The 20,684-nt window shown below is 34.5% G+C and overlaps 1 protein-coding gene across 7 annotated transcripts in view; it reads left to right on the forward strand.

The window, feature by feature from the left end:
- The window catches only part of CCDC91 (coiled-coil domain containing 91), a 347,143-nt gene that overhangs the window by 212,565 nt on the left and 113,894 nt on the right, over positions 1 to 20,684 (forward strand). For all 7 annotated transcript variants that reach the window (XR_009356756.1, XM_059185849.1, XM_059185848.1 and 4 more), the window contains 2 exons: positions 17,857 to 17,949; positions 18,055 to 18,123. Coding sequence is in view for 6 of the 7 variants with exons in the window: in XM_059185849.1 (XP_059041832.1) it covers positions 17,857 to 17,949; positions 18,055 to 18,123 (162 nt within the window). In the remaining variant the exon portion in view is untranslated. The remainder of the gene's footprint in view (positions 1 to 17,856; positions 17,950 to 18,054; positions 18,124 to 20,684) is intronic.

Raw genomic sequence — 20,684 nt, forward strand, 5'->3', positions numbered from 1 at the left:
ACTTTACAAGTCTTAGTGACAAAGAGAAAATCCTGAAAGCAGCCCAGGACAAGAAGTCTGTAACATACAATGATAAAAATATTATATTGGCAGCAGACTTATCCACAGAGACCCGGCAGGCCAGAAAAAACTGGCATGATATATTCAGAGCACTAAATGAGAAAAACATGCAGCCAAGAATACTATATCCAGCTAGGCTATCATTGAAAATAGAAGGAGAGATAAAAAGCTTCCAGGACAAACAAAAATTCAAAGAATTTGTAAACACCAAACCAGCTCTACAGGAAATATTGAAAGGGGTCCTCTAAGCAAAGAGAGAGCCTAAAAATAGTAGATCAGAAAGGAACAGAGACTAGTTTATATAGTAATAGTCACCTTACAGGTAATACAACTGCACTAAATTCATGTCTCTCAATAGTTACCCTGAATCTAAATGGGGTAATGCCCCAATCAAAAGACACAGGGTATCAGAAGGGATTAAAAAAACAACAACAACAACAACCATCAATATGTTGTCTACAAGAAACTCATATTAGACCCAAAGACACCTCCAGATTTAAAGTGAGGGGGTGGAAAACAATTTACCATGCTAATGGACATCAAAAGAAAGCTGGGGTGGCAATCCTTATATCAGATCAATTAGATTTTAAGCCAAAGACTAAAATAAGAGATGAGGAAGGACACTATATCATAATCAAAGGGTCTGTCAAATGAGAAGAGCTAACAATTTTAAATATCTATGCCCCTAACGTGGGAGCAGCCAACTATATAAACCAATTAATAACAAAATCAAAATAACACATCAACAATAATACAGTAATAATACAGTAATAGAGGACTTTAACACCACTTTCATTGAAATGGATAGATCATCCAATGAAAGATCAAAAAGGAAAGGCCTTAAATGACACTCTGGACCAAATAGACATCACAGATATATTTAGAACATTCCATCCCAAAACAACAGAATACACATTCTTCTCTAGTGCACATGGAACATTCTCCAGAATATCACATCCTGGGTCACAAATCAGTTTTCAACTGGTAACAAAAGATTGGAATCATTCCCTGAATATTTTCAGACCACAGTGCTCTGAAGCTGGAACTCAATGACAAGAGGAAATTTGGAAAGAACCCAAATACATGGAGGCTAAAGAGTCTCCTTCTAAAGAATGAATGGGTCAAGCAGGAAATTAAAGAAGAATTGAAAAAATTCATGGAAACAAATGATAATGACAACACAACAGTTCAAAATCTGTGGGACACAGCAAAGGCAGTCCTGAGAGGAAAATATATAGTGATACAAGCCTTTCTCAAGAAACAAAGGTCTCAAATACACAACCTAACCCTACACCTAAAGGAGCTGTAAATGGAACAACAAAGAAAGCCTAAACCCAGCAGAAGGGAAATAATAAAATTCAAAGCAGAAATCAATGACATAGAAACCAAAAAAACCCGGTAGAACAAATCAATGAAACAAGGAGCTGGTTCTTTGAAAGAATTAGTAAAATTGATAAACCCCTGGCCAGACTTATCAAAACGAAAAAAGAAAGGACCCAAGTAAATAAAATCATGAATGAAAGAGGAAACATCACAACCAACTTCAAAGAAATACAAACAATTATAAGAACATATTATGAGCAACTATGCGCCAGCAAATTTGACAATCTGGATGAAATGGATGCATTCCTAGAGTCTCATAAACTACCACAACTGAACCAGGAAGAAATAGAAAACCTGAACAGACCCATTACCAGTCAGGAGATTGAAGCAGTCATGAGAAATCTCCCAAAAAATAAGAGCCCAGGGCCAGATTGCTTCCCAGGGGATTTCTACCAAACATTTGAGGAAGAATTAATACCTATTCTCCTGAAACTGTTCCAAAAAATAGAAATAGAAGAAAAACTTCCAAACTAATTTTATGAGGCCAGCATTTCCTTGTTCCTAAAACCAGACAAAGATCTCATCAAAAAAGAGAATTACAGACTAATATCCTTGACGAACACAGATGCAAAAATTCTCACCAAAATACTAGCCAATAGGATCCAACAGTACATTAAAAGGATAATTCACCATGACCACGTGGGATTTATTCCAGGGCTGCAAGTTTGGTTCAACATCCGCAAATCAATCAATGCGATACAATATATTAATAAAAGAAAGAACAAGAACCATTTGATACTCTCAATATATGCTGAAAAAGCATTTGACAAAGTACAGCATCCTTTCTTGATCAATAGAGGGTACATACCTCAATATCATCAAAACCATCTATGAAAAACCCACTGCAAGCATCATTCTCAATGGAGAAAAACTGAGGGCTTTTCCACTAAGGACAGGAACATGGCAGGGGTGTCCATTATCACCACTGCGATTCAACACAGTACTAGAAGTTCTAGCCTCAGCAACCAGACAACAAAAAGAAATTAAAGGCATCCAAATTGGCAAAGAAGTCGTCAATCTATCACTCTTTGCAAATGATATGATACTTTATGTGGAAAACCCAAAAGACTCCACTCCCAATCTGCTAGAACTTGTACAGGAATTCAGTAAAGTGTCAGGATATAAAATCAATGCACAGAAATCAGTTGCATTTCTCTACACCAACAGCAAGACAGAAGAAAGAGAAATTATGGAGTCAATCCCATTTACAATTGCACCCAAAACCATAAGATACTTAGGAATAAACCTAACCAAAGAGGCACAGAATCTATACTCAGAAAACTATAAAGTACTCATGAAAGAAATTGAGGAAGACACAAAGAAATGGAAAAATGTTCCATGCTTATGGATTGGAATAACAAATATTGTGAAAATGTCTATGCTGTCTAAAGCAATCTACATGTTTAATGCAATCCTTATTAAAATCCCATCCTTTTTTTTTTTTTCAAAGAAATGGAACCAATAATCCTAAAATTTATATGGAACCAGAAAAGACCCCAAATAGCCAGAGGAATGTTGAAAAGAAAGCCAAAATTGGTGGCATCACAATTCCAGACTTCAAGCACTGTTACAAAGCTGTTGTCATCAACACAGTATGTTACTGGCACAAAAGCAGACACATCCATCAATGGAACCGAATAGAAAGCCCAGAAATAGACCCTCAACTCTATGGTCAAGTAATCTTTGACAAAGAAGGAAAGAATGTCGAATGGAAAAAAGTCTCTTCAACAAATGGTGTTGGGAAAATTGGACAGCCACATGCAGAAAAATGAAATTGGACCATTTCCTTACACCACACATGAAAGTAGACTCAAAATGGATGAAGGACCTCAATGTGAGAAAGGAATCCATCAAAAACCTTGAGGAGAACACAGAAAGCAACTTCTTCCCAGAAACATCACCAAAGGCAAGGGAAGCAAGGGCAAAAATGAACTATTGGGCCTCCATGAGGATCAAAAGCTTTTGCACAGCAAAGGAAACAGTTAACAAAACCAAAAGACAACTGACAGAATGGGAGAAGATATTTGCAAATGACAAATCAGGTAAAGGGCTAGTATCCAAAATGTATAAAGAACTTATCAAACTCAACACCCAAAGAACAAATAATCCAATCAAGAAATGAGCACAGTACATGAATAGACATTTCTGCAAAGAAGACATCCAGATGGCCAACAGATACATGAAAAAATTCTCCACATCACTCAACATCAGGGAAGTACAAATCAAAACTACAATGATATACCACCTCATTCCAGTCAGAATGGCTAAAATTAACAAGTCAGGAAATGACAGGTGCTGGTGAGGATGTGGAGAAATGGGAATCCGCCTACACTGTTGGTGGGAATGCAAGCTGGTGCAACCACTCTGGAGGACAGCATGGAGGTTCCTGAAAAATGTGAAAATAGAGCTACCCTAGACCCAGCAATCACACTACTGGATATTTACCCTAACGTTACAAATGTAGTGATCCGAAGGGGCATATGCACCCAACTGTTTATAGCAGCAATGTCCACTATAGCCAAACTATGGAAAGAACCTAGATTTCTGTCAACAGATGAAGGGATAAAGAAGATGTGTTATATATATACAATGGAGTACTATGCAGCCATCAAAAGAAATGAAATCTTGCCATTTGCGAGCAGCAATGTCCACTATAGCCAAACTATGGAAAGAACCTAGATTTCCATCAACAGATGAATGGATAATGAAGATGTGTTATATATATATATACGATGCAGCCATCTAAAGAAATGAAATCTTTCCATTTGCGACGACATGGATGGAACTAGAGGGTATTATGTGTAGCGAAATAAGTCAATCAGAGAAAGACAATTATCATATGATCTCCCTGATACAAGGAAGTTGAGAGGCAACATGGGGGTGTTGGGGGATAGAAAAGGAATAAATGAAACAAGATGGGATCGGGAGGGAGACAAACCGTAAGAGTCTTAATCTGACAAAACAAACTGACGTTTGCTTGGCAGAGGGTGATAGGGAGAGGGTGGTTGGGTTATGGATATTGGGTATGTGCTATGGTGAGTGCTGTGAAGTGTGTAAACCGGGCAATTCACAGACCTGTACCCCTAGAGCCAATAATACATTATATGTCAATAAAAAAATAAAAAAAATTAAAAATATGTTAAATGTACTTTTTTGCAAATAATTTGTATTGAGTCCTTCTGGTGTCTGCCGCTTTTTTAGTTCTGATTCTGCACAGCTTTCTTCTCACATTTATGCTACCTTGTTTCCTTGGATATTTTGTATTTTATGTTTGTGAGATCATCCTCATTGGAATTTTAATTGTGATAATTCTTTGATGCTTAGGTTTAAGGTCAGTTCTTCCATGGAATAATTGTTGTCCTTCTAACAGTCCTTCAGGGGCAAAGTTTTAATTGTGAATTTTTGAAATATTGTGTGTGGGAATTTTTGCCCCAAACTTGCAAAAATGTAGCATGTGATTATGAATTAGCAGGGAACATCCGTCCTCATTCTCTCCGCACTCCAACTCAAAAAAAACCCCTTTCCGATTCTCTTTGTTTTATGGGTTCTTTCTAGTTTACCAACTTAGAGTGTTATGTTTCAGGCCTTATAGCTTTATGTGAGTGTCCTAACTTTCTCCTTTTCAACCCTTAGGTTTTGTTTCTGTTTGTAAGCATAGCCTATTAAAAACAAAACTCTTAATTTTAGCATTCCTCAGGTCTCCAAAGAAAAGTTAAATGTATTCAAACCTTGTTTATCTCCATGAATTTGTGCTTTTTATCAGTTTTGCCTACTTACATAACTGTCTTATCAGCTCAGTAATATTTAAAAGGATTGTTTTGTATTTGTCCAACAATTTTTTACTGAGATTTTCATGGTATATTTGGATCATGTAACTAGAAAAATATAAAATTCACTTTTTATTTATTCCTTTGTTTCATATAAATTATAAAAATTTTGTTTTATTAATGAGCTTTAAAATGGTATTCATTTTTCCTCTAAAATTGTTAGAATCAGCAAAGAACCTGGCAAGACAATAATGGTTTAAACTACCCCTTTCCAAACCATACCTCTCAGAGTAAAAATCCAAGATGTTCTATAGAAAAACATGTTAATGAAACACTTTTAGGAGGTCATGTGTGCTTTATTCCTATCTAGTGGTTTATATTTATTTATTTGTTTGTTTTCCATTTATCTACTGTTTTAAAATACTCATCATGTTAATTAAATATTCTACCCAAATACACAGCTTTTAATTAATCTTCTTTTATCCATAAAACATTTTTGAGAGTATCTATTAAATGTGTTGAGAAATATGGAAATGGTGGTGTAACGAATAAATGTAGAAGAAATGACTTTGGAGATATATTACTTTGGGGAAAAAATTTACCAGGACTAGATTATGGAAGGTCTTAATTCCAAATGGCTGATAATATAACATAGACCAATAGGGTCAGATTTGAGCACTAGGATCAAATATTTACCCATCAAAATATACCTAATCCAGATTTTCCCCTATGTCTGTGTTTTTCTATACCTTGTAAAATTTAACAACAAAAAAAAAAGAGTAAATTACTTGTGAAAGATCTGCATTTTCACAGCTTTTCAATTTTTTTGCTAAAATATAGATGATATGTATGTTAGATTATTTTTAAGTATTTTCAGTACATTTTAGTCCTGTCTACCATTTTTCCCTTATAGATCCCTTATGATATTCCTACTGCCATTTCAGGACATTCTGTTTTTTGTCTTTTGAATTTTATTAGAATGGTAGTAATTTAAAAAGAATAGTATTCTATTCCACCAGTCTCCCAATAAAATAGTGTTCTTTTTCTTATGATCCTTTTCAATATTTTTTCAAGTACTTATAATACTACAGTTATAATAATGATGGCTTTAGATAATCTTGTGGTTTTTCTTCAATTGTATTTTATAAATATACATTTATTTATATAATTATCTAAATATAAATATATTTACAAATATAATTCCATATATTTTTTTAAAGATTTAATTTATTTATTTGACAGATGGAGATCACAAGTAGGCAGAGAGGCAGGCAGATAGAGAGGGGGAAGCAAGCTCCCTGCTGAGCAGAGAGCCTGATGCACAGCTCGATCCCAGGACCCTGAGATCATGACCTGAGCTGAAGGCAGAGGCTTTAACCCCCTGAGCCACTAGACTCCCCCAAACATAACTCTATATTGATGCGTAGTTTTATGCTTAATAATCATATGATACTCCTTTTAGTTGACATACTATCGTTTCTTATACTGAACCCATTTGTTGGACATTTTAAATGTTTTGGCTTTTATACTTTTATAACAAATTTCGCTGTATCTTCTTATGTATTGTTTTTATTCTTTTGCATTATAAACAGTCTCCTACTATTGTACAAAATGGGTTTTTGAAAATACACTAATAATGATTAATGAGTTTACCTAATATAAGAGTGTTCATTTCCCTGACATCTAAAAATTATGAGATCAATAATTATACCTTATTTTTTTAATTCATTTTTATATACCTCATCTTTATAGACAGATTACTCAGTTGTAGTATTTCAGTATTAGAAACTTTGTGTAGACTGTCCTTACTTCAGGGAGTATCCAATTAAGGGTAACAATTCATTCATTTCAACAAGTTTAATGATTTCCATTTTATCATAATTGCATTTGTTTGATGAAACATATATTCCTAATACTTACGTCAACACTTATTATTCCAAAATTTTATATGTTTAATATTATGTGTGTATTATATGTGTATATATATGTGCACCCATACATATACATACACAAAATAAGTATAAAACTGAATTTTTTACATAAGAAACACAATGCTAACTGTAAGAGCTGTGCTCCTGATATTGATTTTTGTCTAGCAGATACTCATTCTGCAATAAATCAGAATATTCTTTTGTTAGCTTATTTCTCAAAAATGTCTGATTCTAACTAGTTTAGGGATGTTACTGTACAGAGTATAAAAGTGGAGGTTATAAAATGGACAAACATGAGAAATTGGGAGCTAACCATTGGTATTTTCTGATGATAAATTTTAGGAGTAGGAAGCACAGACCAGACTTGGGGACAGTTACTATGGTATCACATTGGTTCCTGAAAAGTACTACACCTGTTGTATTATGTTTCTTAGGAGGTGCAGACAAATCTGTTTCCTTTTTTTTTTCTTTTTTGCTAAGGGGAGTATCTTATATACATGTGTTGTTTATTTCATATGTCCATTTGAAAGGCACTATTTGTTGAAGCAAGCTTATTGTATTGTACTTAGGCAAGTGGATGAAATAATAAGATTCAGATGCATTTTCAAAAGCTATTTCATTCGAAAATGGTGAAGCAGAAATATTCTACTTAAACTTAGAATTGGGACATATCTTTGGCATTTAATAATATGGGCACTTTCCAAATATAGAAACCTCATTATGGAAGTATAAACCAGTCTTACCTTTTTTTTATGCTGATGTATCACTCAATTTTTGTCTCATTCCTTTGTATTTCTCCCTTAAATCAAAGGCAAATAACTTCTTTGCTTACATTGTTTCATGCCTATTAGAAATATGTCTGTTTAGGTGAAATAAGTGTAGTGTAGCTTGTATAATAGTTTTATTTTATTCACTTTAAGAAGTTTATTGATATTATTGGACTTGTAACTGCTATGAGTAGATTTAATCTCATAGTTCATCTTTTTTAGGTTTTCTTTCTAAACAATATTTAATGTGTTGGTCCATGAATGGGTGAAATGTCTCTGACTCACTTTACATTAAGACATTTATTAAGTTTATTCAGTGTCTGTAAAGTCAGGTTAAATGGAGGAATATATGAGCTTGTGCTTTAAGACTTTCCTACCAGACCACTTGATCTTGTTCAGTGTTTGTGCTTTACAGAAAGTGAAATATGGTGCTTCTTGAGTTTGCATTATAGAATATATACTTAACACACCCATGCACATACCCCATGTATAAAATAAGGTGAAGTTTGTGGACCTGTCATAAATAGATAACTGTATACCTGAACAAGAGCTTCTGTAACTGCTTAGTCTAACATTTAATATACAAAACACTGTCCATGTGTGATTGTGATTAAATCTCTTTACAATATCTCATGTGACTCACATTCCAAGAAAGAAGAGATTTTTAAATATTTTTTATAAGAATCAAGTAAAAACCATATAACTTCCATATTTATATTTGAGTCTGCATCAAACATTTTTCACTTGGAAGAACTTCTTCCAAAAGGAAGAAATAGCATAATCTCTTTCTGAATGCCCTGTGTTTTAGGCTAATTTCAAAGGACTGTCCTTGAGACCTTTGCATTAAGCATCTGCTCTGTAAGATTAATAGACCTGTTTAGTTTGCATTTATTTAACATTATAAAAACTCTAAAATTTCAATTTTTATGAATCTGTCAACAGAATATTTTAGATAAGCAAAATGTAGTAAACTCTTCACTGTTCTTAGATGAGATTTCCTGGTATAGATTTCAATTAATTTTCATAGTGTTTTTTAAAATGTATAAAGGTATGTCTTGAAATTTTCAGGGAAGTTCCTCTGTGGTTATAAATATTTGGACAAGAATCTTATGATTGCATGTTGCCAGTTGGTTCAGCTTTGTCTCTGGACACAACAAATATGTCCAGAACATCCCCACCTTGGTATTGGTCAGCTAGTAAGGTGCAGAAGAAAGTATTTACCATTCCTCATACCATCAAAAACCATGTGAGCCATTTCTAGGGTGTTGATACTTTTGGATAAGTAAGGAATTCTGTATTCAGGCAGAAGGCAGGTGTAATACAGACAATCTCCAGATATGCTTTATACTTTATTTTAGATAGACTAAAGGAAGGATGAAATCTTTTTGGCCAAGCTGTTTGTTAACATTATAATTTCTTGTTTATAGTGATTACAGTCATCCAGAGAAGAAAGGCATTTGGCCCAGAGAGGAAAGTCATCCCTGCTTTTGCAGAGTCTCAGACAAGAAACAAACCTCAAGTCCAGTACACTTTCTACTACAGTCCTATAAAGACTGCAAAAAGAGCTCTAGTCATTTTCCTATTTGTGCTAATAATACTATTAATAGTTAAAAAGTTGTAGTAGGGTATTAGAAGTAGAAGTAGTATTTGTAAAGATATTCAACATATTTAGAGAAATTTTTAAAAAATCACAATGAGATACCATTTCCAATTACTAAGATGACTATAGAAATAATAAGAAAAAAGGAAATAATAAATATAGAGAATGTGGAAAGATTAGACTCCTTGTGCATTGCTGTGGGAATAAAAAATGGAGTAATCAGAGAAAGCAGTTTGGTGGTTCCTCAAAAAATTAAACAAAATTATTATGTGACCAAATACTTCTACTAATAGATCTATACTCAAAAGAATTGAAAACAGAGACTCAAAATACAGTTTTATATGTGAATATTCATAGCAGCAAATTCTAATAGTCAAAAGGTGGAAACACCCCATGTGTCCATCAACAAATGAATAGATAAAACAAAAGTGGTATATGTACACAGTGGATTATCATTCAGCCATAAACAGGAATGATACTCATATATATATTACAACATAGATGAGGCTTGAAAACATTTTGCCATGTGAAATTAGCCAAACAAAAATATGAATACTATTTGATTCCACTTATATGAAACGTCTAAATGGGCAAATTCTTAGAGACAGAAAGTAGGTTGGAGGTTACCAGGAGCTGGGATGAGGAGCAATAAGTCATTGCTTAATGGGCGCACAGTTTCTGTTGGGGATTATGAAAAAATTACGAAACAATGGGGATGGCTCCAAAGCATTGTGAATATAATTAATGCCACTTGTCTACTTTAAAAAGGTTAAAATAGAAAATTTTTGTTATGGGGCACCTGGGTGGCTCAGTTGGTTAAGCATCTGGCTCTTGATTTTGGCTCAGGTTATGATCTCAGAGTTGTGGGGTGGAGCCTGCATCAGGCTCTGGGCTGAGCTTAGTCTGCTTCAGATTCTTTCTCCCTCTCCCTTCCCCTCAGCTCCACCCTACTTGCATTCTCTCTTTCAAATAAATAAAGTCTTTAAAAAAGAAGACAAGGCATTTTTTTTGTTGTTGCACTTATATTTTATCACAAAAGAAAAAATGGAAGTAGAAATAGCAGTTGTAGTAGTATAATAGTACCTTATACATTGCTCAGTGTTCATCATGAGACGTGTACTCTATAGATATATTTTTTTCTGTTCTGACTTATCATTTAAAATTTGTGTGTTGTATTTTTTTTCGGGGGAAGAGGGGTTTATTTTTATCTATCTATCTATCTATCTATCTATCTATTTCCAAAGCCTAAAAGTTATTTTGCAGTGAGAGGAAAAATTCATTGTTAATGTATTCCTTGAAGTTTTTTTTTTTTCTTACAAAATAGTTCTATAATTGAAATATAAGGAATTGATTCATGGGTTGTCTTTTAGATATTAATATTTGTGAGGGCACCATCCCCAGAAACTAGTATAGTATCCTGTGTTGGTAGGCACCAAGCAAATATTTCGTATGCATGGTTGAAAAAAAGCATGAATTTATACATTTACATATAGATGTAGAAATTATGTATAATTTATAAGTTGATACATAAAGATAAACTTTAATGTAGGATAATTTAATATAACAATAAGATATTAAAGTATGTCGTTGAATTTCTACCTTAAAGATTGATCATCTAAACAATTTTTAAAAAGGAATAATAGAGGGGCGCCTGGGTGGCTCAGCAGGTTAAGCCTCTGCCTTCAGCTCAAGTCATGATCTCAGGGTCCTGGGATCGAGCCCCATACTGGGCTCTCTGCTCAGCAGGGAGCCTGCTTCCCCCACTCTGTGCTTGCTGCTCTGCCTACTTGTGATCTTTCTCTCTCTCTCTCTCTCTCTCTCTCTCTGTGAAATAAAATCTTAAAAAAAAAGAATTTAACAAAAACGGAATAATAGAAAATGAACATCCACAGGATACTGCTCACATTTTCTATTGAAGTTCATAACTCTAACAACTAAAGATTATGAACACTTAAAGTAGGTATGATGCTTTATGAAAAACATTTCATTTATATAATCAGTTAATCATCAGAAAACCCCTATAAACTGGATTTTAATCCTCACTTTCAGGAGATCATACTGCATTTCAGATTTAAAATGTCAAATACCACGTAACTAATGTAGAGCTAACAAGGAGAGCAAGAGTTTGAATCCATGTTTTGTGTCCTTGGATCCAAAGTTGCTGCCGCTACCCATTGTGCTCAAAGTATAGCAGAGTGGTTGGTCGTGGTCGGATTTTACAGACAGGGCTTGGTCTCACTGAAGTCTGGAAATAGGAAAGACAGCAGTCATGTTGAAAACAAATATACATTGCAATCTTGATTTATATTGAAATAAAACAATTTGAGAATTTTCAAAATGGAATGTCTAGAGTAACTACTTTTAGTCTTGGATCATTTTTCCCTAGATTCAGGTACTCTGACAGGAGTAAAGCCCTGATTATAAGGTCTACCAGTTAGCAATATCCACGGAAATGAAATTGGTATGGATTATAAAAGTTAACACTCTATTTTACTGAAAGATATTTTTGAAATTATTATTGAAAAAGGGGATGGATGTTCCTTCTGAGGCCTTTATGTTTGAGCAGCAACTAATTCTTTATATGAAAAAAAATTCCTCTTCATAAGTGAACTTAATAATCATACTTTTATCAGCTATTTGACAGGAAGTCTAGTTAACATTTTTGAGTATCAGATACATTACCTGCATTACATCATTTAATTTTCAAAACTGTGAGGTTGGCATAATTAGCTTTATATAATAAAAGAAAAAAAGAGGCTTAGAAAAATTTAAGTTGTACCTTTCATAAGGGAAGAACTAGTGATTGACTCCAGGTCTGTCTGATTCTACTGCCTGTGTTTCAGTCAAACATGATAACCCTACTACACTATGGGAATAAGATTCTAATGCCTGTATTAATTATAATGAGATATGTTCCCTTCCAAGGAGCTGCCCGCAAAATATAAATGGAACAGAAGAATGTCTTTTTTTGACCTTACAGAAGTACCATAATATAGTTTTTGTAATTGTGGCTTATATGTTTATCTATTCTTTCAGAAAAGTCTCTTCCCTGAGAGTATGTATGTCTTTGATAAAAGAAAATGTGTTGGCTGATACAGGCATTGATTACTGAGTCAAGTTTTTGGCTGTGTGTATTTCTTGGAATTCCAATGGGAGAGATTCAGCTACTTAAATAACCTACAGTCTTGTCCCCCCCCCCCCCATAAAAGTTAATTTGTCAAGAATGAGTCCCCTTTCCTTCTAGTTTTTGTGATCTTGCCATCTCCATTACATTCCATTAAGGGGCCAGATATAAGAATTGGGGGAGAATAGACATATCATGACCAGCACATAACTATATATCATGACCAGCACATAACTATAAGACTAGGTGAACAGTCCCAGTGTATGACTGAAACTCAGAAAGTCAAAGAAAAAGTCCTTCGAGATGTAACAGAGCCCTTAGTTGTATGTTGATTCTAGGTAATCTAGTGCAAAGTCCATGGATTTTCTATTCAACTCCTACTGGGTCCCAGTTTTAGTTTAACTATTAATTAGTCCTGTGAATGTAGGCAATTTATATAACCTGTCTGAAACACAATTTGAAAATCTGTCAAATGTAAGTATTAAGACATTTCTGGGTTGTTGTGAGGGTTCCCAGTAAGACTTGTAAAGTTCCTAACACAGTGCTTGGCACGTAAGGTTGAGTCAGAAACTCGGATGTAATTCAGTGTTTTTAAAAAGTGACTCTAGGGGGCACCTGGGTGGCTCAGTGGGTTAAGCCTCTGCCTTCAGCTCAGGTCACTATCTTGGACTCTCTGCTCGGTGGGGAGCCAGCTCCCCCCCACCCCCACTCTCTTTGCCTGCCTCTCTGCCTACTTGTGATCTCAATGTCTGTCAGATAAATAAAATCTTTTTTTAAAAAAAAAGTGATTCTAAATCTAGATAAATACGGTGAACTAAATATGCTCATCTCTTCTACCTTCTATACCTCTTCTCTCTCAAAAATCACTAAAATGACACCAAAAGAAACCAAAACAAATAAATAAAAGCAATAAACTAACGGGGATAAGATATAGGCAAATCTCACTGACTCAACAGAGGCTAACATATTGTAATCTTAGACCGTTGAGGTGAAACCCTTATGAAACAAGCTGCTCTGTCCTACAAAACCCTAGAATGCCTCAGGAATAAGGGGCACTGGGTGCTGTGAAGCTTGAAAAGCAGGAGGAATGGTTGAAACTTTCCATGCACATCGTTCTTAATTCAGATACTTACTGTATACCCTAGCAGGACAAAGGAGTAGTTAGACCTACTAATTTGACCTCATAAGGCTGGAACTAAAAACTGGGAGATTATCCCAAAATCCACCTTATAGTTAACTTTTTACCCATACCCTCTTCACCCATATCCTACCAGTGAGAAGATTGGGGAATTTTTTTTCTAGGCAAAAAGAGCAGCTTAAGAGAAAATGGTGCTACATAGACCTGACATTTGGAAATTGCCACCACAACCATGAAAAAGCCAGCTATTTGCAGTTCCTGTAAAGCTTCCCCACATACACAGTATTTCCTACCAGCGTTTTTGTGTCTGAGATTTTCATACGCATGAATTGAAAAAGATGACCAAACATTGGAGAAACATCTTAAATGAGAAAATTACTGACTCAAGCCACCCCCCACAAAAAAAGGAGCTTTGAAAAAAACAAAAACAAAAACAGTAATGTGGAAATAGAAGGGCCCTTGCCTCCACCACCCATAACTATAATCAGTGCATTCAGAAAGAAGAAGAAGAACAGAAAAGATGCAACAAAAATTCCCATTTTCAAACAGGGAGAATGATGAAATAAACAGCCATGCTTGGCTTATAGCAGATACCAAATATTGTTGGTATCCCTGTGCCAACAGTGGAACAGTTTCCTTGGTTAGTTGCTCATCCAGTCCATGATTCTGTTCTCTGGAAGAATCTACCTTGTCTTTTTCCTACTATTGATCGTCAGTAGTCAACTAAGGTATAATTTTGTATTTTCTTTCTGGAATACAGTTTGAGGGCATGCATAAAATATAAACTGTGCTCAGTCATCAACCTGCCAATACCAACCCTAGGAATATTTCATGAGGCCATAATTACATAAGTTCCCAAGGTACATGCACAAAAATCAAGATTTTTTTAAAAGGAAAATTTTGTAAACATAAATGTGTAAGTGGGACATGGTAAAATATATAATTAGGGTAATAAAAATAATAGCATAATTATGTTTCTGTAGAAACAATACTGTTGAGTTGAAAAGGCTGTGGTAGTTATAAACGTAATACATAAAATATATACATATAGCTGTATATTTACATACACAGAGAGCCCTCCAGAAGGATGTTTGCCTAAATGGTTGTCATTTAGGTGATAGAACACTGGGAGACTTTTTTTTTTTTTTTTTACCACCTGACACTTTTATAAGAATAACGTATTTTCCGTTTCTGTTGTCCTTGATTAGCTACTTGTAAATTATTCATTTTATAAATTAACTTTAATTTTAAGAGTTAACATCTCTCATGCCATTCAGGGTCTTTCTGAATCCTCTCTCCTATTACTTTTTTTCAGAAAATCATCTTATTTTAATGTTACTCTGAAAAAAAAATCAGAAGTATAGGTTAGTCAAATTATTTTAAAGATTTTATTTATTTATTTGGCAGAAAGAGAGGGCGTGAGCGAGAACAAGCAGGAGGAGCAGCAGAGAGCCCTGCTTAGCAGGGAGCCCAATGCCTGGCTCAGTCCCAGGAGCCTGAGATCATGACCTGAGCCCAAAGGCAGACGCTGAACCAACCTGGCCACCCAGGTGGCCCTAGTCAAATGCTTTTAAAACCAAATGCAAGTGAGGTTTTACCTGACATACAACTTGTAATAAGGAGCTTTTAGATATTGGGTAACATCAGGGCAATGCTGAGGCCACATTTAGCTAGTAGGTAATTATTACTGTTGATAATGAGTACACTGATAGGATCATTGCCGAAGTGATTCATTAGAGACCTGGCAGTTTCATAACTTCTCTAAGTCTCAGGCCACTCATCTGAAATGAGGAAGAATATTGCCTGATTTAGCAGTTTGTTGTGGATTTAATGCGGTACCACTACATGTAAAGCCCTTTTTTTTTTTTTTTAAGATTTTATTTATTTATTTGAGAGAGAGTGAGAGAGAACATGAGCAAGGAGAAGGTCAGAGAGAGAAGCAGGCTCCCTGTGGAACAGGGAGCCCTATGCAGGACTCCATCCCGGGACTCCAGGATCATGACCTGAGACGAAGGCAGTCGTCCAACCAACTGAGCCACCCAGGCGTCCCCATGTAAAGCCCTTTTAACAATCTCTGAAACCTAAAAAATGCCCCCAAAGCATCAGCTATCATGACCTGTATGTATAAGAAATTCAGTAACCTAATTGTGTTTTCTCAAGCAGATGGATGATTTTACTTAAAGTATCTTTTATGTAGGATACTTCTTTCCAATGGTAATTTTGAGTTTATTCTTATAGAAGAAAGTTCAAGAGTAGTCTTCTATTATAGTGTATTGTCAGAATGAAGAAATAATGATCAGGAATGAATTTTCTAAACACTACATTGTCATTTCAGCTAACATACCCTCTTTAACTAGTTCTTGGACCACTGGAAAAACTTGGCCTACTTACAATTAATTACTTAATGATTTCCATTAACCTGACTTATTAATGTTACAGTTCTTTTTAAGAAGAAATGATTTTCAAAGCTATTAATGACTCTGAAAACTTCATTGTTTAGTTTAATTCTTAGAGCTTTTATTGGTTTTCTATTTCGTTATGTTTATCCCTACCACAAAGCCTAAACTGAGTATTTTTGGTTTCATACGGGAATTGTATTTATCATTTCTAAATCTAATTATTTGCCTGGTATAACATTTTTAAACTTTTTTCTCATGTATGTATTTGAAGTAGGATTATGTATTTTTTTTCTGATCCAATAACATTTATGTGTATCTAGACTTAAAAGAATATGAAATTAAAGTCTCAGAACTTAGCATATGTTAAGTCTACTGATTTGTCAGTTGCTTTTCCCAAATTGATATTGTACAAATAATTTCTCATAATCAAGTTGTAATTTGTATCACAGTTTGGATTTTTTTTTTTAATGAAAAAACACATCATGTGATTTTTCTTATTTTCTTGAAAAATAAGGGAAAAAATAAATTTATATTTAAAAATAGGAATAATAGGGGCGCCTGGGTGGCTCAGTGGGTAAAAGCCTCTGCCTTCCGCTCAGGTCATGATCCCAGGGTCTTGGGATCGAGCCCTGCATTGGGCTCTCTGCTCAGCAGGGGCCTGCTTCTTCCTCTCTCTCTGCCTGCCTCTCCGCCCACTTATAATCTCTGTCTGTCAAATAAATAAATAAAATGTTTTAAAAAAATAGGAATAATAGATTCTCTTAACTAGACGTGGCTGTTTGGTCACTTACTCTTCATGTGGACTGTTCCCTAAAAAATACTTAACTCAGAACAACATTGAAAGACATAGATCCATTTTAAAATACTGGATATTCAAATAAGTTCATATTTAAAGAGGCTTCAAAATCAGAGGAATTGGAGAAAATGTTCTTCTTTGCCCTTTAGTAACTGAATGTGAAATCTTTGTAAGTAGAAATATATATATTCTTTTTGGTTTTGTTCCTCATAAAAGCACTGTTCCAGAACAAGTATCTGGCTTCTCTCTGTTGAAGATCTTGATGATACAAAAGTTGAATTTTCTTGGAAAACTCTCAATTCCAAGTGCCCAATCCATGAAAACTGGCTAATGGTTGTGTGTGCTTTTTTGCTAGCACACTGGAGTCAAAGTAAATACATGAATTCTGTATATTGTAACATTAGCTCTCACATAAATTCCTGTCACTGTTTTATTTTCTGAGTCTTAGAGTGAGAACAGTAAATAACCTCTCCATTTCTTTAACAATGAAACACAAATAATATGTTATGATCATTCATCAAACATCAGTTATTATTTATTTGCTTCTTTTGCTGTAGACTAATAACTTTAGTGAGTAGTTTTTCTAAATTTAATTTTGATTAAAGACATTTTATCATTTTCTGATTTATTTTCCAATTTGGACTAGTCTGCCTAAGTTAGATCTCATGTCATGTACATTGCTGAGTTTGGGGCCACAAAAAGTTCTTTTGCGCTGATTGGAAAAAGGTGAATTGGGTTTTTTGGTAAGTCTTCGTTTCAGCAATCTACCCATTGTTTCCTCTAGTGACTATTTCAGTGCGGCCAGGCCAGTGAATTCCACGAGCTATACTCCTTGTTGATAGATTATTGGTCTCAGAGCCATAATCATAGTCTCTTTATCTTTCCTTGTAGCATCAGAGGCTCCTTGAAATGCTAGATACAGAGAAGGAACTGCTGAAAGAAAAAATAAAAGAAGCTTTGATTCAGCAGTCTCAAGAACAGAAGGTAATACTTGAAGTTTGCTCGGAGTGTAGAAAGATGTGTTGTTCCCTCAAATAATTATCTCAGATAATACATTTACTGTCTACCCAACTGTCTTATCATTTACAGGAAATACTGGAAAAATGTTTGGAGGAAGAAAGGCAAAGAAATAAAGAGGCATTAGTATCTGCTGCAAAGGTATTTCTGTCTGTAATATTGGGTTTCTTTGTAAGTAGGTGGAATTTAAACACTGACTTCATTAGTGGTGTCAATCTACTTTTTTGGTCTAAGTCGGTCTACTTTTTTTGGTATAAAACGTCATACAGAAAAATCAGAGTTTTTTTCTTTCTTGTTTTTCCTGTTAAATTTAGAATTCTACTATATGTATTATGGTTAAATTTACATTATACAGGACTGGAATGACATCGAAATACTGCAGATTTAGGTAATTATTGTTAAAAGAGAATATATGTTGTGACATTTATAAGTACTTGGTATGTACAGTTATCATCACAAATAATGTATGTGTATGTAAGTATGTATTTGTAAAAAGATATGTGACTTTTAAAGCCAATTTTGAAATACTTCTAAGTAGTGTATCTGTAGTTATTAAATATACATATGCCAACAAAACATAGCACTAACTTTTGAGATTTAGATTTAAATTTAGTAAGCAAATATTTTGAAAATTTCATATTTGCACATCACCATGCAATGTGATGACTATGATTTTGTCTTAAAGAATTTACAGTCATGTAAGTTATTACTTATTACCAGTAAGGTATGGCAGAATGTATTAAGTTATTATGAGCATATAGACAGTACTTCTGTGCCAGGAGTTTTTAACAATAAATTACTTTGAAATTAGCTTGAAGGGTGGCTAGTATTCTGAATTGTGAGTCTGAATTTTATTCCATAGATAAGAGCAGACACATTGAAATTTTTGAGTGTAGGTATGACATAATGATAATTTACATTAATTTGGGGAAAATTAGAAGCAAGGAAAAAAGTTAATAGAATGTGTCCAAAGTCTGTGTAAAAGAGAATGAGTGGCAGAAGTAAAGTAGTAGTAATAAAGGAAAGAAATAGACAAATTCTAGAAATAGGAGATGGAATTATCATATATTTTGGGGGTGGATAATATAGAAGGAGGCCAAGTTGGGAACCGCCAGCGTATTGCCTCAGAAACAACATGGAGGTGGTATTGTTTCTTTGGTATAGAGTTTGAGGTGCTCATAATATATTCAGATGGCAAGGCAAGTAGGCAACTAAATCTACCTGGCAGCTCAGAGGAGAAAAGAATGACTTGAAGATGCTAATAAAGTTTGTTTCTTTTTTCAGCAGACAGATGGTAATGGTAACCATGGAAATTATTGTTATGTATAATCACCTCACTGGAGAGAATAGAGTAACAAGTGGTACTAGGCTTGAACCCTGAAAGAACTCCAAAATTTAAAATTGAGAGAGAGGAGAAAGTTCCAAAAAACTGAACAGAGTCAGCCATATAAGTAGAGTAAAAGCATCATGCTGTTATGCAAGCCAAGAAAAGGAAAACAGAAATAGTCAACAATGTAGGAGGTCACTTTGATGTCAAGAAAAGTAGGGATTGAAACAAACAAAAAAACATGTTATTTAGATTTAACAAAATGGAGAGCTTTGGTAAGCATAGTAAGAGAGTAGTTTCAGGGAAGAATTATAGAGTAAAACAGGAGTTCAGAAAATGGTAACTCACTTTGATAACTTGTCTCAAATTTGGCCAACTGGAAGAAAGAGAAAAGGGTGGGCATCAAAAATGGGAGGACCGTAGACATTACTACATCCCCAAGTATGATGGTTGTCTTGAGAGAAATTCTCCTGTTTGAGTTGCAACTAAAGTCAACAGTTTTCATGGAAAACCATTTTACTGGATAACAGGGGTTATGCAGACTTTAGTATTTGGCAAACATTTTCTCCAAAGTAAACAGAGTGAGCCTAGCATCTCCAGAAAACTGTTTTTGTTGATAAAAGTTGAGCTTTAAAGCAAAATTAGAATTTTGGAAAATTTGTATCTACTTTCAGATCCTTAAAGGCTTTTCTGATGAGATTGATGGTTATATTAACAAATGTGACCTTTGTTTTTGTTATGATGTAATGAAATATGTCAAATTCTAGAGGAGATGCATAGTATACTGAATCAATATTTTCCAAATAAAAATGCTTAAGAAATTCATGCATAAAGGACTCATTTAAAGTGCAAGAAAAGAAAATGTGACAGAATATAAAAATTTCATTGCAACTATATGATTTTCCTTACTGCAGCTACCCTTTAAGAACTATCCTGTGTTGGGCACCTGGGTGGCTCAGTCATTAAACATCTGCCTTCAGCTCAGGTCATGATTCCAGGGTTCTGAGATTCAGCCCTGCATTGGGCTCCCTGCTTGGTGGGAAGTCAGCTTCTCCCTCTCCCCCTCTCCCTGCTTGTGTTCCCTCACTTGCTGTCTCTCTCCCTATCAAATAATAAATTTTTTAAAATCTTAAAAAAAAAAAAAAGAACTATCCTCTGTTAAAATTTTGATATGGAACAATCAATATCTACAAAGATCCGAACTGGCTACTAAGTACTCCTCCCTTTTCTACTGCATATCAGTGTGAGACTGAGTTTTCTTTATGTCCTTAAACCAAAAGCCATACTACAGATTTAATACAAAAGGCAGATACGAGAACCTAGTTGTTTTCTATTAAGTCAAATATTAAGGAGGTCCACAGATTTTCTTCTCACT

This window comes from Mustela lutreola, chromosome 8 (assembly GCF_030435805.1).
Source record: "Mustela lutreola isolate mMusLut2 chromosome 8, mMusLut2.pri, whole genome shotgun sequence".
Taxonomy (NCBI): Eukaryota; Metazoa; Chordata; class Mammalia; order Carnivora; family Mustelidae; genus Mustela; species Mustela lutreola.